The sequence below is a fragment of the Hydra vulgaris genome, chromosome 05 (genome assembly GCF_038396675.1).
Source record: "Hydra vulgaris chromosome 05, alternate assembly HydraT2T_AEP".
Classification (NCBI taxonomy): Eukaryota; Metazoa; Cnidaria; class Hydrozoa; order Anthoathecata; family Hydridae; genus Hydra; species Hydra vulgaris.
In genome coordinates, this window is record NC_088924.1 from 30,890,777 (window position 1) to 30,913,715 (window position 22,939).

A 22,939-nucleotide genomic window follows, 5' to 3' on the forward strand; every position below is an offset into this window, starting at 1 on the left:
TGTATGTGAAAATTGGGTTTGATGGAGCTTCAAGTCAAAGTATTTACAAGCAAAAATTTGATAGCCTTAATTTTACTGAAGAATCAAAGCAAGAAGATAGCCTGTTTAGCACAGCTATTGTACCTCTTCTGTTTAAAGTTGAAAACATTGACTTTTGGAAAAATTCTAAAAGTTCTAGCTGCCATTTTTTGTAGACCTTTTCACCTGCAATATAAAAAAGAGACATCAGAGTTGTGCAAAGAAGAAGAAGCTGATCTTCAAACTCAAATGAATAAGTTAAAACCCCTCTCAACAGATTTGAATATTACTGGTGCAGTAATAACTATTAAGGTTACTTTTAAAATTGATATGACCATGTTTGATGGAAAAGTAATAAATTCATTGACTGACACAAAGTCAACTCAGTCTTGTAATGTGTGTGGTTGTAAGCCCAAAAAGATGAATGATATAGACTTAGTTAAAAAAAAGCCTGTTAATGAGAAAGCCCTTAAACTAGGTATTTCAAATTTGCACTGTTGGATAAGATCTTTTGAATTTCATCTTACATTTAGGTTATGAAATGGAAATCCAGAAGTTTCAAGCCAGAACTGAAAAAGAGAAGCTAACTGTAAATTTAAAGAAGAATTTTATTAAATCAAAGTTCAGAGAAAAGTTGAGTCTCATTGTTGACCAGCCCAAAGTAGGCTTTGGTAATAGCAATGATGGAAATACTTCAAGAAGCATTTGAGAACTCTGCGATTTTCTCTGAAATAACAGGGGTTGATATGGAAGTTATAAAGAGAATGCACATTATCCTTATTACAATATCCTCTGGGTACCATATCGATAGTAATGAATTTGAAGTTTATTGTACTGATACAGCTAAAATTATAGTTAATAAATATGGTTGGTATATAATGCCACCCAGTATTCACAAAATTCTGATACATGGTTGCTCCATTTCAAAGCAGTTTGATTTGCCAATTGCCCAATACTCTGAGGAAGCTCAGGAAAGTCTAAACAAGCAAATCTGAAATGTAAGGTTGCATCACACGACAAAAATATCAAGAAATAACACAATGAAAGATCAGATGCACTACCTTTTGATTAGATCGGATCCAAAAATCTCAAGCATTTCATTTGTAAAACACAGGAGTTATCAAGGAAGAACTTTGCCTCCAGAAGTAGTGAACTTATTAGTAATTTAAATTGTAAAAAGATTTTAATATTCGGACTTGTTTATTTTTGTATTATAGATTGCGTTAAAGACTCGCGCTTTGTTAAGCATCTGTGCGCATTTAGCAAATTTGCGCTTAAGCTTAAAAAACTTAATCTGGGTCACTGTGCTATGAATAAAAAATTAGTTTTAAAAGAAATAAATTGATCTATGGTCAAAATCTTTTTTTAACAACACAAAAAAAGTTATATCCAAGAGTCCAAGAATAAGTATTGTAATGTAATCATTTTTTTTCGGAGTTGTCTACTTGTTTGGGAAGGGAATACAGATTCTAAATTATAACTCAAGTTCTTCAAATCTTTTTGTTTCATTTTAAGAAAATTACTAGAGTATTCCTATTGTTAATGATTTTACTAACTTTTAAAGCTCTGTAATCTTATAAAGCCCTGTAGTTTTATAAAGTTCTGTAAGTTAAATACCTTTTTTTCGCAATAAAATAACATTATTTATTTTAATTAGTAATTTGAAAATAATCTTCATGTTCTAATTTGTTCTTTTTAAAAATATTTTTTCATAACACTTTTTTTTCTATAATTTATTTTATTCCATCAAGTTTTATTCTATACTATATATATATATATATATATATATATATATATATATATATATATATATATATATATATATATATATATATATATATATATATATATATATATATATATATATATATATATATATATATATATACACATACATATACATATATATATATAGACATATATATATATATATATATATATATATATATATATATATATATATATATATATATATATATATATATATATATATATATATATATATATATATATCTATATATATATATATATACATACATATACATATATATATATAGACATATATATATATATATATATATATATATATATATATATATATATATATATATATATATATATATATATATATATATATATACACACACACGCACACTCTAAAAACTAGATGTGTTTAGGTTAGGGTTATATGTGCTTAAAATCTAAACACTTTTCTAAACATGTTTTTTGCATTGAATTTTTAAACACATTTAGATGCTAAAAGTGTTTAGCCGTTAGATGTATCCTGTTTATCTATTGAAGAATGAACTAGCTAAGTCATATATTTACTTGATTAATTTATGATTTACTAGCAAATAAAAAAAAACTAACTACTAAATAAAAATTAACTTCTAATTGAATCAAGATATTTTATCTCAATGACAACCATTTTGGAACTCTTGAAATTGCCTTTTCCTTTTGAATCATTTTTAAATATAATTAATAATACGTTTATATATGTAAACAATAAAAAGGTATTTTGTTTAATAAATATTTCATGTATTTAATGTCTAGCAAACCCAAATAGAAAAACCTATGAGTTTTATATTTACATTTGCAAACTTACAAATATGTTTTGCATTTTAAATATTACATGGATTATGATCTTCTAAAGACATAATCACAAATTATTAGGGTGTCCTAAAAAACAACATTTTCGAAAAATATATGCTGCCACCACCTCAATGTGTTCTATACAATAAAAAAACACTTAAAATTTTTTGAATTAAAAATATTTTTGGGGTCCCCAACACCTTTGAACATATAACAGAGTCCTTAAATTAGCAAAAAAAAGTTCTTTAAAAGTGTATAATGTTGGGTCTCAAATGAAGTGTAATCATATAAAATTCTCAAAAATGTTAATTATATAAAAAACTATTGAAAAAAAACAAAAAAAACTTATTAAGATGCACTTTTTTTCTTTTTTAGTTAATGAACTTTATTTTTAATGCTGTTAAGTCTAACATATTTGTTTTTATATAATATAGTAAAATAAAAAAAAAAAATAGAGAATGAATCTTTCCGGACATTTTGCACACAGACATATTTATATGTGTATTTGCATGTGTATGCACTTATATACTTACAGGCCTTAATAAGAAGCGTTACGCAGCTCGCATTTTGCTTGTGTAAAGGCGATTTGCCTTCAGCAGTTTTGGGTTACGCAAAAACTTTTATCTTTTAGAATATTTAAATTATCTTTTAATATCATTTATGTGACGTTTATTCAGAGGAAATAAAGTTGTAAGTGAAAGCATTTAACTGCAATTGTAAACTAATAGATTTTTTGTTAAAGAAACAGTTTGTTTAATAATTTTTTTGTTGTTGTTAAAAATTAGTTAAAGAAAATAAAGTGTTTTAAGTTTTATCTTAAGGAATTAAATATATAAATTCCTTTTAAATATATAAGTTATTTTTTTGTCGTAATAGTTTAAAAAATGCATGATTCATTTTAATGTAAATATTTTATTAATAAGATATTTTATTTTAAGTTTATTGTCAATTCAATAATATAAAGTTTAAATGACATTCGTTTAATTTATGAAAATAAACTATGATCACGAATATGTTATTGGTAACTGATAAAACTCTTTATTAAAGCGCTATTAAAAAGAGTTTGAAAAATAAATAAAATTTTTTTTGTCGGTTAATAGAATAACCAAAAACCAACTTTTAAATTATAAGAAAATAAACAAATATTATGTTACGTTTTATGAAAAATATTTTTTTTCAAAATAAAATTTAGTTCATATTTGAAAAAAATGATAAAAATGATTTTTCAAATAAAAACTAAGATTTTATTTGTAACTTTTGTTATAGTGAGAAAAAACTGTCTGTATGATTTTTAGCGTGTTAATAAAATAACTTTATTACAATGCGGTACTTGAAAATACGCTAGTGACACAATATAACTTCTAATAATACAAAATATATTTGCTGAATTGAGTTACTTTGAAATGTGTTACGCGTTTTTGTTACGCAGCAAAATCTTGTAACAAGACTTGTACTTACATTTGCATGTGCACATATATGTGTGCCTGTGTGTGCACATATATGTGCATACATTTATATGTGCATGTGTGTGTGTGCGTATGTGGATTTGTGTGCAAAACTCAATGCCTAATTTATACTCAATGATTACCATAAGCTAAAAAGTATATGTTTAACAGTTTACCCATGGCTGTTCTCCTGGAAGGCCAATACAAGGATAAATGCTATACAGTTCTTTTGCAAAATTGCAATAGCCTCCTTTCTCTTTTATATCTCCATTTCTTTTTATATGGTATACAGCCATTCAATCATTTCAATCATTCAAATTACTTCAATCATTCGCTTGTAATGTGGTTGAATGTTATTGTCTTCTAGTGCTAGCTTAACACACTCAGAAAATGTTAGTGTACTAGTAATATCTTCTTCCTCCTATGCATATACTTTCTGTAGTATGGTTAGTTAGTAAAATATTGTCTGCCACATTTGATTTAGCACCAGATGGCCCAGCCTGGGTGAAAAATTTAATTAAATTACAGTGAACGCAACATTTTTAAATTCATTTTTTTAAATTCAACAGTAATCAACTTGCCTGTTTTTTAAAAAATGCACATAGTATTTCTTTCTCAACTAAAACTAATATTTTATGGGCTGGTCCAAGCTCATTTGTCAACATTAGCATCAAATCGTTTTTTTTTTCATATTCAGCAAAGCAAATCCATCAACTTCATTTTCTGGACACAACACACAGAACTAGCCCAATAAAAAACAGTTTACAAAAAATACAAACACACGGAAATACAACAAACAACAACACAACAAAAACGCATAAGCATATTAAAAAAAACCCACTAAGATATCCAACACTACTCCGCATTCATAATCATAACATAAAACTGTCTATTATGTCTATGAAAAAACTGAGGCCACTGGTAGTCAAGAATATGTGCATTGAGTGTGCAATACCTTGGCAAATGACAAAGTCCAACACAAAAAGTATTTAAATGGTTATTAAAATAATGAGTTTCTAACTTTTCACAAATAAAGTATTTATTATGATCAACAACAACAATAATGTCAATTCGACAAAATTCTACATCATCATCCTTTAGCCTGAGAACAATTGCATAGATAACATTTGCATACAGATCCATCTTTGGTAATGGAATGCTATTGATTTTAGTAAATTTTTTTAAAAATAAAAAATTGCTGCTGCCTAAATAGCGCATGTTTTCCTTCAAAACACATACACCAATGATTTTGTTTCTATTTCACAAGTACGACATGGCTTTTGAACAAAATTGATACCTTCCTTAAATCCCCCCACATTCTGTGCAGCAAGAGTATCTGCTAAAACAAATAACAATGAACCATAAATCAATTTTTCACCCTTTGAGGTTTTCATAACCACACCATTTTTCAGAAGATTCATTGCACTGTTTAAATCTTCTAATAAAGGTGTGATACCAAATTTGCGGATTTCACATGACTTAACAGCTGTATAGCTTTTAAACTACTTCTATATCTTGGTGGAATATTTAGCAATATCCAATTAAAAGCTGTTATTTTGTTTTTCTTTTTTGACTTCCAACGGAATTGACAACTTCAAAATTATCAGTAAACAATGCAAACAATAAACTATCTGGGTGTAATTGCAAAAACTCATGGTCTCTGACATATATGCCATTATTAAATCAGTCATAGTAACTCCTTGATGCAACTTTCTGTTATTTTTATCAAATATAGATTCCATTTCTGGCATTTTTAAAAGCATTTGTAACTGGTTTATAAAAGGCACAAAAAATCCAAGAGCTTCTTTTTCTGAGTCATAAACACTAATTTTTATAGATTCAGGTCTAATATAGCCAAATTCTTCAGCAAAAAATGCTTCTTGCAAGTAAGTTGTGTGCCATCAAAAACTTTAATAAGACTTTGTAGTTCGTCACTTATTTCACCTATTTCTGTTTCCAACTTTTGCTTTATATTTAAAATTTTATTGTTTAGCCACAGCTCATTAGTTAGCATAGCAATCTCATTGAGGGCTGATAATGTCAACCTATGACGACATTTTAATTTGCAACATGGCACCATCGAATTTTGTTTTGTCCTATAGTTTATACTCACAATCTTTTTCTATAATTTTTGGAGAGCAGAAAATTTTAATATTTTTTAATAATTTTATCCTTTTAATAACTTTTAATAAATTTTTCCATTTCAAGCTCTGTAGCATGGTTTCTTTCGCAGTGACTTTTAAAAGAAAAAAATTTTTAAACAAAGTACCACACCCAACAACATTACAGTATAGTTGAAAAATTGTTGCATCTCTGTGACGCCTTATTACATGTGTAAGTAACTGCTGATGTGTGTTGGCAAAATAAGGGCACATATTGTAATGATGCATCATTATTGTTTTAATGGTAACTAATATAGTCATAAATAAAGTTAATTTAAACCTTAATAAATCTAAATAATAGCTTCAGAAAAACCATAGTGTTAAAGCCACAACTTTACATCATTGACTGTATTAATTTCCTTACTGTAATTTTTATCTATATCCATCTATAATATACAAAATTAAATTAACCAGTATAAAAAATAATAATTTTACAAAATTTAAGACATCTCTTATTATCTCTATAATATATCAAACATATGCATGTCTGATATATTGAAGAAATATATTAAAAAAAATAGTTTTCCCACTGTAAAAAATACACGCACAGGTGAAACTATGCATTATCTGTTACAAAAATATTTTGCATAAACTAATTTTTTATAAACATGCTGAGTTTCTAAACACTAATTTAGTTAAAAAATATTTTTTAACAAATTTGTTTAAATCTACACACATTTAGAAAATAAACACACAAACTAAGAAAAAAGCTAAAAATTAAACACAATTATAACGTTTGCATTTATTTAGTGTTTAAAATCTAAATTTCGTTTTTAGAGTATATATATAAAGGGTGGTTAAATTTTAAGGGCTGATGTTGAATGTGAACCAAACCTAAATGTAAATTATTTTTCTGTATTTAATGTGTCATTTCTCAATTTCAGACTGACTCAATTTGAACCATGGAAAGTAACACAATTGAGCAACGCGTTAAAGTTATTCAGGCCTATTATAAAAATGGGCGTTCAAATCAAAATGCATATCGTGCACTTCGTGAGTTTTTTGGTCAATTTAATCGTCCAAATGTGCGTACAGTCGGAAAAATCGTGCATAAATTTGAGCGAATCGGGTCTGTAGGAGATGTGAAAAGACCAGCGCATGCTCGTACAGCTCGTACTGCCAAAAATATCGCTACTGTTCGCGACAGTGTGGCTGAAGAGCCATCCACATCAACTTGTCGTCGTAGCCAACAATTGCACCTCTCACGCTCGTCGATGATGAACATTATGCATAAAGACTCGCATTTACACGCTTACAAGGTGCAGTTGACCCAAGAACTAAAGCCCACTGACCATCTCAAACATCGTCAATGGTCAGAATGGTGGCAAGAAAAGGCAACCATCGATGATCAATTTCCGACGAAAATTATCTTCAGTGATGAGGCCCATTTTCACCTTAGTGGCTTCTTCAACAAGCAGAATTGCCGCATTTGGGCGAATGTTAATCCGAGAGTGATTGTTGAAAAACCAATGCACCCACAAAGTGTGACTGTTTGGTGTAGTTTATGGGCTGGCGGCATCATTGGATCATATTTTTTCCAAAATGATGCCGGTCTGGCAGTTACTGTGAATGGTGTTCGCTATCATGAGATGATAACAAACTTTTTATGGCCCGAATTGGACCATATGGATGTCGAGGATATGTGGTTTCAACAGGACGGTGCCACTTGCCACACAGCTAACGAAACAAAGGCTCTTTTGCGCAAAAAATTCAATGGCCGTGTTATCTCACATGGTGGCGATGTCAATTAACCGCCAAGATCATGTGATTTGACACCGTTGGACTTCTTTCTTTAGGGGTATTTAAAAGAAAAGGTGTACGTTGATAAGCCAGCAACAATTCAAGAGCTAAAGGATAAGATAATTCGGCACATTAACAGCATAGAACCTCAATTATGCCTCAGCGTCATCGAAAATTTGCACCATCGGATGGAGGTGTGCCGCCAAGGTCGCGGCGCCCATTTGGCCGATATTTTATTCCATACATAATTGAATCATACCATATTATCATAATAAAAAGATGTTACAATAAATTCCTTAATAATTTGTGTTTTATTCAAATTTAACATCGGCCCTTAAAATTTAACCACCCTTTATATATATATATATATATATATATATATATATACACTATATATATATATATATATATATATATATATATATATATATATATATATATATATATATATATATATATATATATATATATATATATATACACCCTTTATATATATATATATATATATACACCCTTTATATATATATATACACCCTTTATATATATATATATATATATATATATATATACACCCTTTATATATATATATACACCCTTTATATATATATATATATATATATATATATACACCCTTTATATATATATATACACCCTTTATATATATATATATATATATATATATATATATATATATACACTATATATATATATATATATATATATATATATATATATATATATATATATATATACACTCTTTATATATATATATATATATATATATATATATATATATATATATATATATATATATATATATATATATATATATATATATATATATATATATATATACACTAGAATTATTTAGATATATGATATATAAAAGATTCATTTTCATTATAGAAGAGACAAAAACAAAAGATATAAAAACAAAAGAGTCAAGGTATTATCTTATTACAGTGAGAATTTTTTCTTTGTTATTTAAGTAAGACAACTATTTACTATAAAGATGGTTGATCTTGAACAATTTGTCCAAGCGATTTATTTTGTATACACATCAAGTTTGTCCACGTGTTTTGTCAGCACAAACACGTGATTTTTAAGAATCTAAAATGTTAACACCTTTAGACATCTAAATTCAGATAACTATAAGACATCTAATTGTATTTATCTTTGAGACGACTAAAAATAGTTGTCTCAAGCCGTCGAAAGGATGACTACTAATAGATGTTTTATATTTATCTGAATTAAGACAAAAAAGTGTGATTTAAGAGATTTAAAAAGCAAGTTCTTTGCAAATAGTTCTTCTATATGATTGGTAGAGTTAATAAGATTACACCCATGCACTATGTGTTTTGGAGTGGCCAAAATACAAAAAAAAGCTGTCTCAGATTTTTGAAAAATAAATTACTACTGTTTCAAAATACTCAAATTAAGGAAAATAAAAAATATTTTTACTCTGGTGATAGTAATCCCAGAGATAGTGACCATCAAAATCAAAAATGGTTGCCAAATTTTCAAAAAAAAATTATATGTTTTTGTTTTTCTTGCAGTGTTTCGTGAATATATATTTTTTTCTGCTAATTTATTTATATATTAAAGAGTATCAAATTATATATGTCTCAAGATGCTCAAGAAAATCTTAAAGTGTTAGCATTTTAGAAGAAAAATGTCTAAAAAAGACATAATTGTGCCGGCTGGGTCATGTTTCACATCAGTTTTTTTTTGTTTTTTTTGAATTTAAATCATTTTTTAATACAATTTTTATTCAAATCTTTATTACAACATCTGTATTATGGGAAAATTATTCAAAATTATATTGAGTATAAAATGATGGTAATAAATATTTTGGAGAATATACTTATCAAATATTTTATATATTACCAAAAAATCAAAAAAATTGTTTTAATATTAGCTGAATAGAAAAGGGAAGAAAAAAGAAGTAATAGATTAAATTTTAGATAAAAGTTATATAAAGTTATGACCATAAATGGATAAAACCGCTTCTTAAATCAATTTATTGTTATTTTTTTTCTTCTCATTTTTGGGTATAGTTAAATATTTTAAATTATCAAAGAATACCATATTAAATTTTTATTTATTTAAAAATAATGACTTTTTAAAGATAAATATAATTTTTTAAAACATATTGTATGTTTAAATGCTAAACACTTTTTCCTTTTTTCTCTCTTTTAAATAAAGTTTTGAACCACTTTTAAATAAATTGATACATTTTAATACATTTTAAAATAATAATAATACATTTTAAAAGTTCTTATTTATTTAAAAATGTTTAATTTTGTGATGAATTTAAATGCTTTAAAATGTTAAATTTAGTAAAATTTACTAAATTTGTAAAAAAGTTTCATAAAATAGTTAAACACTAATAATAATGTTTAAATAATTTAATGGTGAAAGCATTGTCATCACATTTGCTGCTCAAACTCCAATTAGACTTCAAACAAAATAATCTGACAATGATTTTTGAATCCAAATTACAAATGCCTTCAAAATAAAAAGCCAATCCATCATTACCTATCATTCTACTTCTTACTTATAACTTAAGGCTGACTGGGGTTGTCTTTTATTAGTAATTTTCTTTATTCTTGCTGCCAAAATTTTTTTTATCTTTATGTCATTTAAACTAACAATTTATCAACTTATTGTTCAAACAACTTGGCGGCGCTACATTTTGACCCAATTTTAAGAGTTTTTTTATAAAAGCACAAATTTCGAATTTTTTTTTTATAGTTAAACTTAATGAAGGAAAAATTTTTAAGATTTGTTGGGCCCTAATGACTGTTTTTTTAGGGGGCAACTCTGAACAACTAGCCGTGCCACTGATTATATTATTAATTATCAATTATATTGTTTTGTTGGAGCAGGTAACTTGTAAAGATAACTCATTACCCTCACAGACCTAATTAGTAAACTGTGTAGTAGGCCATAAATACCTAAGAGGACACTAGTACTTCTACAAAAGGTTACAAACTTGTTTTAATTTTTAAAAAGAGAACATTTAAAAAACTTTCTTCAAAGTAATATTTTTTCACAATTTTTACCTTTAATATTGCTAGATTTATTTCACACTTCAATGTTTTCATCTTCCAAATAATCTTCATTAGTAGCTTCTAAATCGTTCATTATTTCAACTTCTAAATTAATAATTTCTGTTGGTTCCAATAATTTTAATTCTGATGATTCTAGTTTCCAACGAGATAGAACTAATAGGAGGATCGGATAATCTCATTGCACAGTTAAAGACGTCTGTAAAATTTGTTTGTCTTGAACATTAATGAGCATGTAGATCACGATGTCGTCTGTAATATTTATTTTGACATTCAGATGCTTCCTCAGCTAAAACTCCCAAGGGAACTGACGAGTATATCATTATTTCTGCTCCATGTACAAGAACTTTGTGAACTGTTGAGGGCATTTTATGCCAATCATACAGATCTAATTATCAACGGTATACAGTATAGCTCAAATAACTCTGCATTAAATGTTTGGTGACAACTTATTGCAATTAAGATATTTTTAAACATTTCAATAACTGTCTTATCAATCCGTAATATTTTGCTCAGTTCTTTTGGGTTAGAGAATGCTTTTCTGCAAACATTTTTGGTGATAGATGTTCCTGCTCCATTAACTACAGAAAAATCAACTCAAATTTCTTTTTGTTATCATATACTTTCTTGAACTCTTTGGTTACTCTTCATTTTTTGAATTTGAGTTAGTATGAAATATGTAAAAGACACTCAAGAAATAAATACACTTAGAAAGTTCTTCAAACAAATTATTGTAGTTGGTGTAGCTCCGCAAATACAGCAGCACTTTGTTGACGATGTGTTAAATATAATTGCTAAAACCTTTCCATGGATCATGCACAAAATAAAATTAAAATCAATAATAACAAACTTTCCATTAAACAGTTCAATATTCACTGAATGCAAATCCAAAATTTCATTTTCTATTTGACATTTTTTTCCAAAACAACTATGGGAGTTTCTTTGATGAAATGAAGTTTAATTGGCCTACAAAATCTTACACTAAGAGGCATTAAGTTGGTCCCCAAAAGTCATTTTTTTGAATTTGGCACATTAAGCCTCAAAGGTGTTGTTACAACTGCAAACATGCTTGAATCTTGACTGTCAACAGAATCGGAAAACTTTTGATTGTACAAAGCCTGCCCAGTAGATCCATCCATACTGCAACTGTTTAAAAGCAGCATATTTTCACTTAGTTTGTTACTGATATCCAATTAATTCATTTTTTGCCTCATTTTTACAATTTTGCCTCATTTTTACAATTCTTTCAGCGGTATGATTCATAAGTGCTTGTAAATCTACTTTGACTCTTAAATCACTGACTTCCAAGTAATTATTCTGTGGACCACACAAGTGCTTTTTAAACTGTTGAATAAGATGGATATCTTATTTTAGATGCCTGTTGGATTCGTTTATAGTTGGATACGCTAAGATCTACATCAATTATTATTGCAGCGGCTTCTTCAGCTGTCATTTCATCATTGTCATTTGTCAACCGAACAAACCTATGATGTTAATCTTTATGATTTTTGATGACATGTGTTAACATATTGAATAAAGAAAAATCTTTTCGATTATATATTTTTCTACGGGCTATAAGTAATGATTTTCAATTGAATCAAAATTTGAATTTGTATGCTCTCCTGCAATTATCTGACGTTTATTTCTTTTACTCATATCATCAAAATCTTTTTTTGGTCGGCCTTTTATATTTTGTGCCAACTCCAATGACAAAAAGTTTATTTCAAACTTTTGATTTAACCATTTTTCTTTTCAAAAAAATTGTGTTTCTTAACAAATCTTTCGAAAATCTTTGGTAATTCGATTCAACTTTTCTTTTTTACCATCACTCATACAAATTCTGGAAGTTATGAAAAGTAAAGCATTGTTTATATTTTCTTCTTTTGTTGAATATTTGAAACAGCTAATAATATCTTTGGTTGTAAAATCCATTGCTTTTAATTTTAGTAGAATATATAACTTTTTATTCTTTTAACTTTTTAATTTTTTTTTTTTAAATTATGTTAATTTCAAGCATGGAATGTTAATTTAAAACATTGGATAATAACACATATGCAAATAATTACCTAAATAAATGTCAATTATCAATAATAAACTATCATTTTCAATTGGTTATTGAATACAAAATCTTATGTAGACTTTTGATCAATTATCACTTGGGAAAACAAAAGATTGAAAATTGGCTATAATCCAGGTAGCGCAAACTTCAAATAGAAATTTCTCGCATAGTCGCAAAAAGTCACAGCTAATTCCATGTTATTTAACAATAGTTTGTTCGATAACTTTTGATATTATATTTTTGTGAGTTCTTGGAAGTTGGATGTTGTTATCTAAACTTTTTTTTTCAGCTTAAAACATCATGAAAATTAAAAAAGAAAATTTTTTTTTTTCTTGAGCATCTTGAGACATAATTTGATACTCTTTAATATATAAATAAATTAGCAGAAAAAAAATATATTCACAAAACACTGCAAGAAAAACAAAAACATATAATTTTTTTTGAAAATTTGGCAACCATTTTTGATTTTGATGGTCACTATCTCTGGGATTACTATCACCAGAGTAAAAATATTTTGTATTCTCCTTAATTTGAGTATTTTGAAACAGTAGTAATTTATTTTTCAAAAATCTGAGACAACTTTTTTTTGTATTTTGGCCACTCCAAAACACATAGTGCATGGGTGTAATCTTATTAACTCTACCAATCATATAGAAGAACTATTTGCAAAGAACTTGCTTTTTAAATCTCTTGAATCACACTTTTTCTGTCATCCCAAAGAAACAGGTAATCTACTACCAAATCACTCCTGTTGCTAAAGTTATTTATTACCTGAACATTTCTACAACTTTCCTATCATAGTCTTACGAAAGAATTCTCTAGACCTTTCTTCAATAGTCTCCAAACTATTTAATAAGTTTTTTTTGTTCAGGTGTTTTACAAAATAATTTTAGTTAAGTTTGCATGTTACATCATTTGTTTGGGTTTCATGCAAAATCTCTGGAAACTACTCTGACCCCTCTAACTATAATCCAATCATTAATCAATTTTCTCTCTATTATTAACTATAGTCCAATCATTAATCAATCTTCTCTCTATTATTAACTATAATCCAATCATTAATCAATCTTCTCTCTATTATTAGCCAGGTTTTTGAGTCTTTAATTAACAAATTTCTAATAGCAAGGTCTCTTATTCTTTGTAATTTAATGATCAGGTTTTGATCCTCTGGTTCTACTGCTGACTAATTTTTATGTTAATTAATTGTGACAAGTCAAGGGCTATTTATGTTATTTTTTTATCTTAATAAGTCAAAAGCTATTTATATTATTTTTTATGTTAATTAATTGTCAATTTGTATTAAAAAAAGAATATTTAGTAATAAGGAGCAATTTAGTCAGAACTAAATCCTCTGTTCTATGTCTTATATAGTATCCTTCATATCAGACCTCTCTTGAAAACCATATAAAAATTCATTGCAATTTTAACATCTGATATTGTTGCCTTTACTCTTTATAAATCTCTTATTTGTTAATGTAGAATTACTTTTGTCATTTTTTGGCTGGTTCCTTTAATAATGCTCTTTCTTATTTAGACAAGACAATTTCAAAAAGGCATTGTAAATGTAGATGTATCTGCTTTCACTATCAAGCAAGAAGGTAGCATCTTTCACTTTTTCTTTTTTTAGTAATGTTAACTTTGCCAAGGCGCAGGGGCCCCATTAGTCGAAGATGCTACTTTTTTTTTAATTGTTAGAACTTTTTCTTAACTGTTAAACTCCAAAATACAAACCATTTAGCTCTAAAACAAGGCCTCAGCATTAAGAAACAAGTTAAGCTCATCTTTACCAGGAACGTAATTGGTATTAAACTTGGAACTTCTTGTTTATGAAACAAGTTCTTTACATATTTTTCTATAAATGTAGTTTTGCAGTTGATAATAATATATTATTAGTCTACTCAAAAAAACTATAAGCTATAACTAAACTATATTCCATCAACTAAATCTCTTTTTACTGTAACTATTCTTTCAAAATATTTTTTCTATTTCTAAAAAATATTCATCTAGTCTTAGACTTTCCATGAACGTTTCGATTTTTCTCTTTTCTTTTCCTTGAACTTTAGATTTCTTGTTTTCATTTTTTCCTTTCTTATACAGTTTACAGTTTTTTAATCTTCTGTCAAAAGCTTTCTTGGTCACTATTTCTTTGCTTTCTAGTGATTCCTTTAATAGTGGTTGTTTGAAGCATTGTTATGAGTAATTTTTTTAATCAATTTTCTACCAATGTAGAACACAGAATTCTATTGTGTTATTGAGAGTAAGTACTCCAGTGTTAAAAAGAGGATGAAAATAAAAAAGAACTTTAGGACTGTAAAAGTTTTTGTATTTTTTATTGTTAAGCTCAAAAGAAACCTAAAAGCATTTTTTTGTAATTTAGGAACTATACGATTTTGCCCAACTCTATTTCCCAAATCTGTTTAATTTTTTTTTTAATATTCTTATTTAAAGAAATTTTTTAATACATTATATTTAGGCTGTTCAATCAAAATTTTGTCCCTTTTCACTCTAGTCCAATTCATGTGGATGATAGGTAAAAATTTAATTTCTAATTTAAGTACCAAATAATAAAATGTTTAATGTTTCCTATTTCTAATTTTTTAGAGATCTAAACTTTAAGGATATGATTCAACAAGAACATAAATATGATACAATTAATCAAGACCTCAAAAAGAAAATAGCATGTGAGTAAATATATTTGTAATGTTAAATAGTTTTTTTTATACGTAATACATAATTAAAGTATTTTTAATTTGTGATCTGCTTCAAGTGCAACCTCAACTTTAAAATCAATTTGTTTCACTCTTCACATTTAAAAGTAAAGTTGCCAGAGATATAAAAGATATGCAAAGATATGCAGAGATATGCAAAGTTATGCTCTTTTATTCTTAGTCCTAACTGATCCTTTGCTCTGCCAAAAAGTTTAGAGATTTTAGACTTAATAAAGTTTCCATGCCAGCCTGAATCCACGAAGTTATGTAAGAAGCACATTTGTTGACAGGAAGACGAAAGATTTCTACCCAAGGGCCATCACGAAGAAAATCACGGAAAGAATCCCAGTCAGCTTTACTGTAGTTGTAAGAGGTTCGATAATAGGGGTATTCAGGTGATGAAGAAGAATGAGATATTAGTTTTAGAGAGATCAAACTGTGATCAGAAGAACCTAAGGGTGAATGTGGAGAAACTGAGCACTGACTAGGATCAGAAACAAGACATAAGTCGAGTAGAGAAAGTAGATGATTCGGGTTGTCAGGAAAGCGAGTTAGAAAGTTGACTATTTGAGTTAGGGATTGAGAAAGGCAAAAGTTGAGGGCTTTAATGCCTGCAGAGTCTCTGACACTAGAGCCAAGCCATTCAGAGTGGTAAGCATTAAAGTCACCAACAACAACTATATTAGCTGATGGATAAAGAGAGAGGGCTTGGTCAATATGATCAGAAATAATGTCTAAAAGAGTACAGTCTTGAGATGAAGGAGAGCGATATAGAACAAAGAGAAAGGCGATAGAGTGAAGTGGTGCTAAACGAAAGCACATGAAAGAATAGTCTGTGGATTCAAATTTAGTTTCACAACAAATGGGTGTATTCTTACGAATGTAAATGCCGAGGCCAAGCATGTGACTATTGGAGTCTTTACGAATTAGAGGAAGATAACCATCAACACTAAGATCACAAGGTGGGACAGCCGAACTCAAATTAGTCACAAAGAGCAAGTAGGTCGTAACAAAGGGCTCCAAATGTGACCTCTGCAATGCACACCAAAAGTACAAACAGGGACACCATTCATGCGCAACATGGCACTGTTAATACTTTGATATTTTTCAGCTGTTGATGGAATCAGCCTCTCTGAGAGCTAACACAGAGTTCGGGAAACCTGACTACCAGCCGGCCTCAGAACCATAAAACTGAGTTTTAGAGCTGTACCCTCATTAGGAGATAATAGAATGAGTTGCCTAGTCATAAAAACAGAGACACAAGCAAAACTCATGCATTGAGTCAAGAAGATCCAGCATTCAACATCCTAAACTGGAAACAATGTATTAAAAATACATCTGCGCCAGCCTAATAGATGAAGAAGGGGTGCGAGGCTGGTCAACAGGTAGAATCTGTTTACCCCTTAAGTTTAGAGATTTTAGACTTAATAATGTTTAAGTTTTAGTAAACTTTAGTAACTTTGTTCCAATGATATTAATTTTTGAGGAGAGCGAGGTTTGTTGTTGTCACTTGATCTTTTAGCTTTCTAACAGCAAAACCACTAAATTTTTATGAACAAATTTTAAAGAACATTGCATATTTTTTTAATACTTTCTAATTCATTATCAGAAACATCTCTTGCTCAAGATCATAGCTGCTTTAACTACTTTGAAGACTTCATAAAATTTTTGCAGCATAAAATCTTCGCAGCATAATTCCATTGCATTTATGTTTAATAAGGCTATTCCATTGCATTTGTATTTAATAAGGCTATTTCATTGGATTTATATTTGATAAGGCTATTCCATTGCATTGTAATCTAAAAATTTAGTGTTTCCCTCCAAAAAGGCTGAATATTTTGAAGTTGATGATTGTCACCATTCTTGACTGGAGACACTTTAAAGAATTTAACAATTTTATAAATCTCAGCAACTATGACATCAATATCAGAAACTAGGCACCATTCCCTGTTTGATTCGTTCCATTTCTCTATTTCATTATCTTCAGTACATCATCAGTTTCGTCATTGTTCCTCTTATGTGGTTTGTAAACTTGCATGTGCGAGACAGGCAATGCCAATTGGACTAGTCTCTTTTCCAAATTTCATCTTAACATTCTCCCACTGTCAGTGATTGTTGCTACCAGTGGGGTGCAACTCGGCAATGTTTGCATTAAATTTTTATAATTGCTTATGCAAAATAATCACTACATGTGTATGAAACAACTTGTTGATGAAAATTAGATGTGTTAAAAAAATTAGAAAATGTTTTTACTAATTTTTTATTGCTCTGTTCTTTAAGAACATTGCACTCTATTTGTAGTATACACTAACATAATTTATATATATATATATATATATATATATATATATATATATATATATATATATATATATATATATATATATATATATACACATTATATTATATAAATATGGGTATGCATAATTTTTTATTTTAGATGTAAAATTAATAAAACAATCGTAAGCAAAAATAAAGCAGGAATCATTACATTTTTTAAAGAAGCCTGCAATTATACTTTCCTATATAATCTTTAATCAAAACATACATCGTATTTGATACACTGCTTTTTGATATACAAATTTATTATTATATCAACCTTCACAATCGTGGCGTTATAAAAATTGCTTATATTATTCATAAATAGTAAAATATTATATTTAGTTGAAAAACGCTTATTTATGTATTTGAAATGAGCTAAATTGAAATTACAAACTTTTAATATCCTTAACAATTTTTATATCATATTTAAGATTAGGAAAATATAAATAACAGAAACATATATAAAAGTATAAAAAACAATATTGGAAGCATATTAACACTAGAAGGAACATTTGAGTTTTTTTATACTAACAGAGCTCAATAAACAATTCATACAGCAGCTGTATATCATATTGAAACATTTACAAAATTTGAATACAGCTTAAAAAAATATTTCTATATTTATAAATAAAACCCCGATCGTTGTCTTTAATTTTTATACATATATATTTCATCGTTTTCAAAATAAACCATTTGATTTTTAAGTAAACAAATTTTGCTAATATATTTTATTAAAGCATTATTGTTTAAATTAAGCTAAAACATCTTTACAAAAGCATTGTTCTTTATGAATCTGTCAAAGCATCTTAACATATATATTATTGTTTATAAACCTGGCTGTACTAGACATCCCAGAATCATCCCATTTGCTAAATTACAAGAAAACGAGCAAGTCGTACACCACTGGTTGCTACAATGTTGTTGTTTAAACCCAGGTTGAATTTAGACAATCTTGATTTAATAAGTTGAATGTTTTTTTCACTTTTCATACTTTCATCGACATAATTACCAGTGATTGGAAACCATATAAGTTCAGATTCAAGGTATATTGGTTTTTGGCTAAAGTTTATTTGGCAAAACTATTAGAAAAATAACTTCCTTCCTTTTTGGATTTTTGAATTCTTTAAATAATAATGAGGGTAAATTTTTCATAAACCAATTCCTGATAATTTGTAGACATTTTTAGCAAATTTTAACCATCTTGAAATTTTGATTATTTCTACATTATGATATTCTTGTAAGCAGAAAACTATTTGCAATTTGGTTGAAACATAAATCATCAACTGCAACCATTTCACATATCACCTCACCATCAGCTTTCTTAAAAAAAGTCTTTCTTAAAGAAAGCATTAATATGAAAAACTTTTGTGTTGATGCGCTTTCAAATGGCTTTCTTGAAGCAAAAGTTTAGCTTGAATCTTGTAATTTGCATAAAGTTGTTAGATAAGGCTTTTCGTTTCAAATGTTTTCTAAACTGCTCAAAAAATCTTGCACTTTGCGTTATCTACTATTTTGGTATACAAAATATATTCCCAAATACATGGTTTCCTTTGAGAACTAGCACCATTTTTATATTTTTCTGTTAAATATAATGATGATTTAATTATAGTTACATGACCTGCAGTAACTATTAAGTAATAACTATGTATATGTTATAAAAAAGTTCAATGAAAATTAAACAATGTTAATAATAAATAAGTTATAGTATAATTATATTTGAATAATTCATTATCAACATTTTATTATTCATTTACAACATCAATAGCTACAAGCTGTTGATCATGTAAATGATATAAAATTTTATAAGTCTAATACACTCATAAGTATATAAGTATATTATTGGTTGATTGTTTATTATTATTAATTGTATAAATATGTGATTGGTTGATTGTTTAGCATTAATAAGTATATAAATATGTGATTGGTTGATTGTTTAGCATTAATTAGTATATAAATATGTGATTGGTTAATTGTTTAGCATTAATTAGCATATAAGAATAATGTATAAGTAAGTTTGTATTTAAATTAAATTTAATAGTAATTAACATTAACATTTTATTTTTTATTTACTTCATCAACATGTACAAGCTGTTGGAAAGCCAACAGATGTTATAAATGTGGATTTATATTATGAACATTTTTCATGTAATTCAAAGTCCCCTACTAATTAAAGTTGATCACAGTAAAGATTTCCTGAAATTAAACCTTTACAAAATTTAAAATTACCTGAAATTACTTGGGTAGTTTCAATATTTTATCTGTAAGTAAAAAATAGCGTCAGGCAGTAACAAAAATAATAAGAAATTATAGTAATGATTAAAAATTTAAGAATAAGTAACAGAAATTTAATAGATGTAATATATTATTAATATTATTATAGCTATGTTTTTTAGATCTTGGGCTTTTAGACATGCAATTAAAATTAAGGTGATACTCATTCAGCTTATAAGAACATGCAAAATCTGTCACAAAATCCTGGCTTTTTAGCCCAAATGTAATGTCAAAATTCAATTTACTCAAAGTAAAATTTGCTCAAAGTAAAAGTTTTGTTCTATTAGTTAGATGTAGCAAAGACAACAAAGATTTTACAAATGATGTACAATAGACATTTGCATCAAAATTTTTTACACTTTTTTGAGCAGTTTAGAAAACATTTGAAACGAAAAGCCTTATCTAACAACTTTATGCAAATTACAAGATTCAAGCTAAACTTTTGCTTCAAGAAAGCCATTAGAAAGCACATCAACACAAAAGTTTTTCATATTAATACACTATGGACACACTTTTTGTCCTTGAATATAGAATGGATTTATTTAATGGCAATAGTTGACGATCTGATTTTTCTTTTTGATTGGAATGGAGTGATTTCTGAGCTACTTTACTCACCTGCACCTTTCTCGAGGATTTTATCTATTTCTTTATCACCTAGAGCTGTTCATTTTGATCATACTTGTTATTCTCTCGCTGCATAAAAGTTGCATTGCTACCATACATCAAACCAACCTAATTAGAGATAAACAATACAATACTAATGTAAAATGTAAGCAATCACCTTACTTATTTACACAATAGATCAACATTGTTGAAATAATGCATGAAATAACCTGTGGATACTTCCATTGGTTCTGTAAAAAAAAAAAATCAAACTTTTCTCTAGTCCAAATCCAATAAAGTAATCTAAATAATGATTTTGTGTAAATTTTCCGCTGAACAATTTTTCCCTTTTGTTAAAGGTTTACTAGATTTCAGTAGTTTATGAGAACATAGATCCATTTTTGTGGTGACCACAGAAAAAACACAGCACAAGCAGTTAATTATTACTTTGTTGACGTTGAAGGGAGAAAAAAAAAAACTTTTTTAAGCCTTGCAATTACAAATTAATTCCTTAAATTAATTACAATTAATTGCTTGTGTAGTATACTTATCTACGTGATTTACACAAGTAACAATATATACACACAATATATACATAATATATGCACACAATATATACATACAATATATACACACAATATATACACACAATATATACACACAATATATACACAATATATACACAGGATATATACACACAATATATATACACACAATATATACACACACAATATATACACACAATATATACACACAAGTAACACTAAGCCTAATCTCTTTGGAACATTGTTTTAGCAAATATTTCCTAATCTTAATATATTAAACTTACTGTTAACACAAAAAGCTTAAAGTAAATAAAAAACTTAAAAGACCTAATCTCTTAAAACCTCTATTTAAGCAAATTATATTACTGATAATATCCGAATCTTATTCTTTAACAATACTAATATTAAATCTAAATAACAATAATGGTAATATTAAACTTACTGCTTAAAAAAAAAAACTTTTTTTTTTCAACATCTTCACTTCCAACAAGGCTAGCAACCACTATTAGAGTTGGAAGTTACTGGAAGAGAAAAGATGAATTTATAGAGCAAGATAACGATTGACAGACAACTTTAAAGATTGCAAATTATATGTATCAGGAAAACATGATGAAGGAAGCTAATTCCAAAGAACTGATATTTGAGGAAAAAAACTAGGCAAATAAGAGTTTCGAAAGTACTTAGGAACAGTCACAGTAATAGGATGATACTTAATTGAGAAGTAACACAAGAATGAATTTTAGTAGATAGCATAAGAGATGCTAGCTCTTTAAAGTAGTGCTCATTATAGTATTTATAGAAAAGAGTAAGTGAAGCAAAATTACGATCTTATAATATAAGCAGGAGGTTGGCTGAAATAGCAGGTCCAACTGTTTACAATGCGTTTTTTCACCTTTCTAAAAGAGAAAGGGCATTATAAGAAGATTTGCCCCAGATATAGCAATAATATTCCATTCAAGGACGGATTTAAAATTTATAGAGATAAAGAATAGAATCCAGAGTAAAAAAGTGTAGAGGACAATAAAGAGATGCAGCCTTAGCAGATATTAATTTTGCAGTTGATTCAATATATGGTTTCCAAGAAATATTGAAAGTAAGAGCTAGTCCTAGAAGATGACGGGTAGGTGACTCATTAAGCACATTACCATTCATAAATATGGAAAGATCTTGATTATTGTGATAAAGATTAGCTGAAAAAATTGAGTTTTATATGAGTTAAAGTTCACCAGTCACTGTGAGCTCCATGCTGTAGCAGACTTGAGATGGAAGAATATATGGAGACCATTAATGGAAATTAAAAAGTGTGTAGGACCAAGGATAAAACCTTGAGGAACTCCTGAAGTGACAGGGTATGAAGAAGAGTGCTCCATCGAGGACAACTTTTATACTGCGAATGGTCAGGA

At 27.8% G+C, this 22,939-nt stretch overlaps 1 protein-coding gene across 1 annotated transcript in view; it reads left to right on the forward strand.

Moving 5' to 3' along the window:
- LOC136071956 (protein FAM13A-like) overlaps nucleotides 1-22,939 on the forward strand; it is a 182,882-nt gene that overhangs the window by 72,418 nt on the left and 87,525 nt on the right. The window contains exons 17-19 of the mRNA XM_065797910.1: nucleotides 8,864-8,903; nucleotides 15,561-15,617; nucleotides 15,689-15,768. Coding sequence (XP_065653982.1) covers nucleotides 8,864-8,903; nucleotides 15,561-15,617; nucleotides 15,689-15,768 — 177 coding nt within the window. The remainder of the gene's footprint in view (nucleotides 1-8,863; nucleotides 8,904-15,560; nucleotides 15,618-15,688; nucleotides 15,769-22,939) is intronic.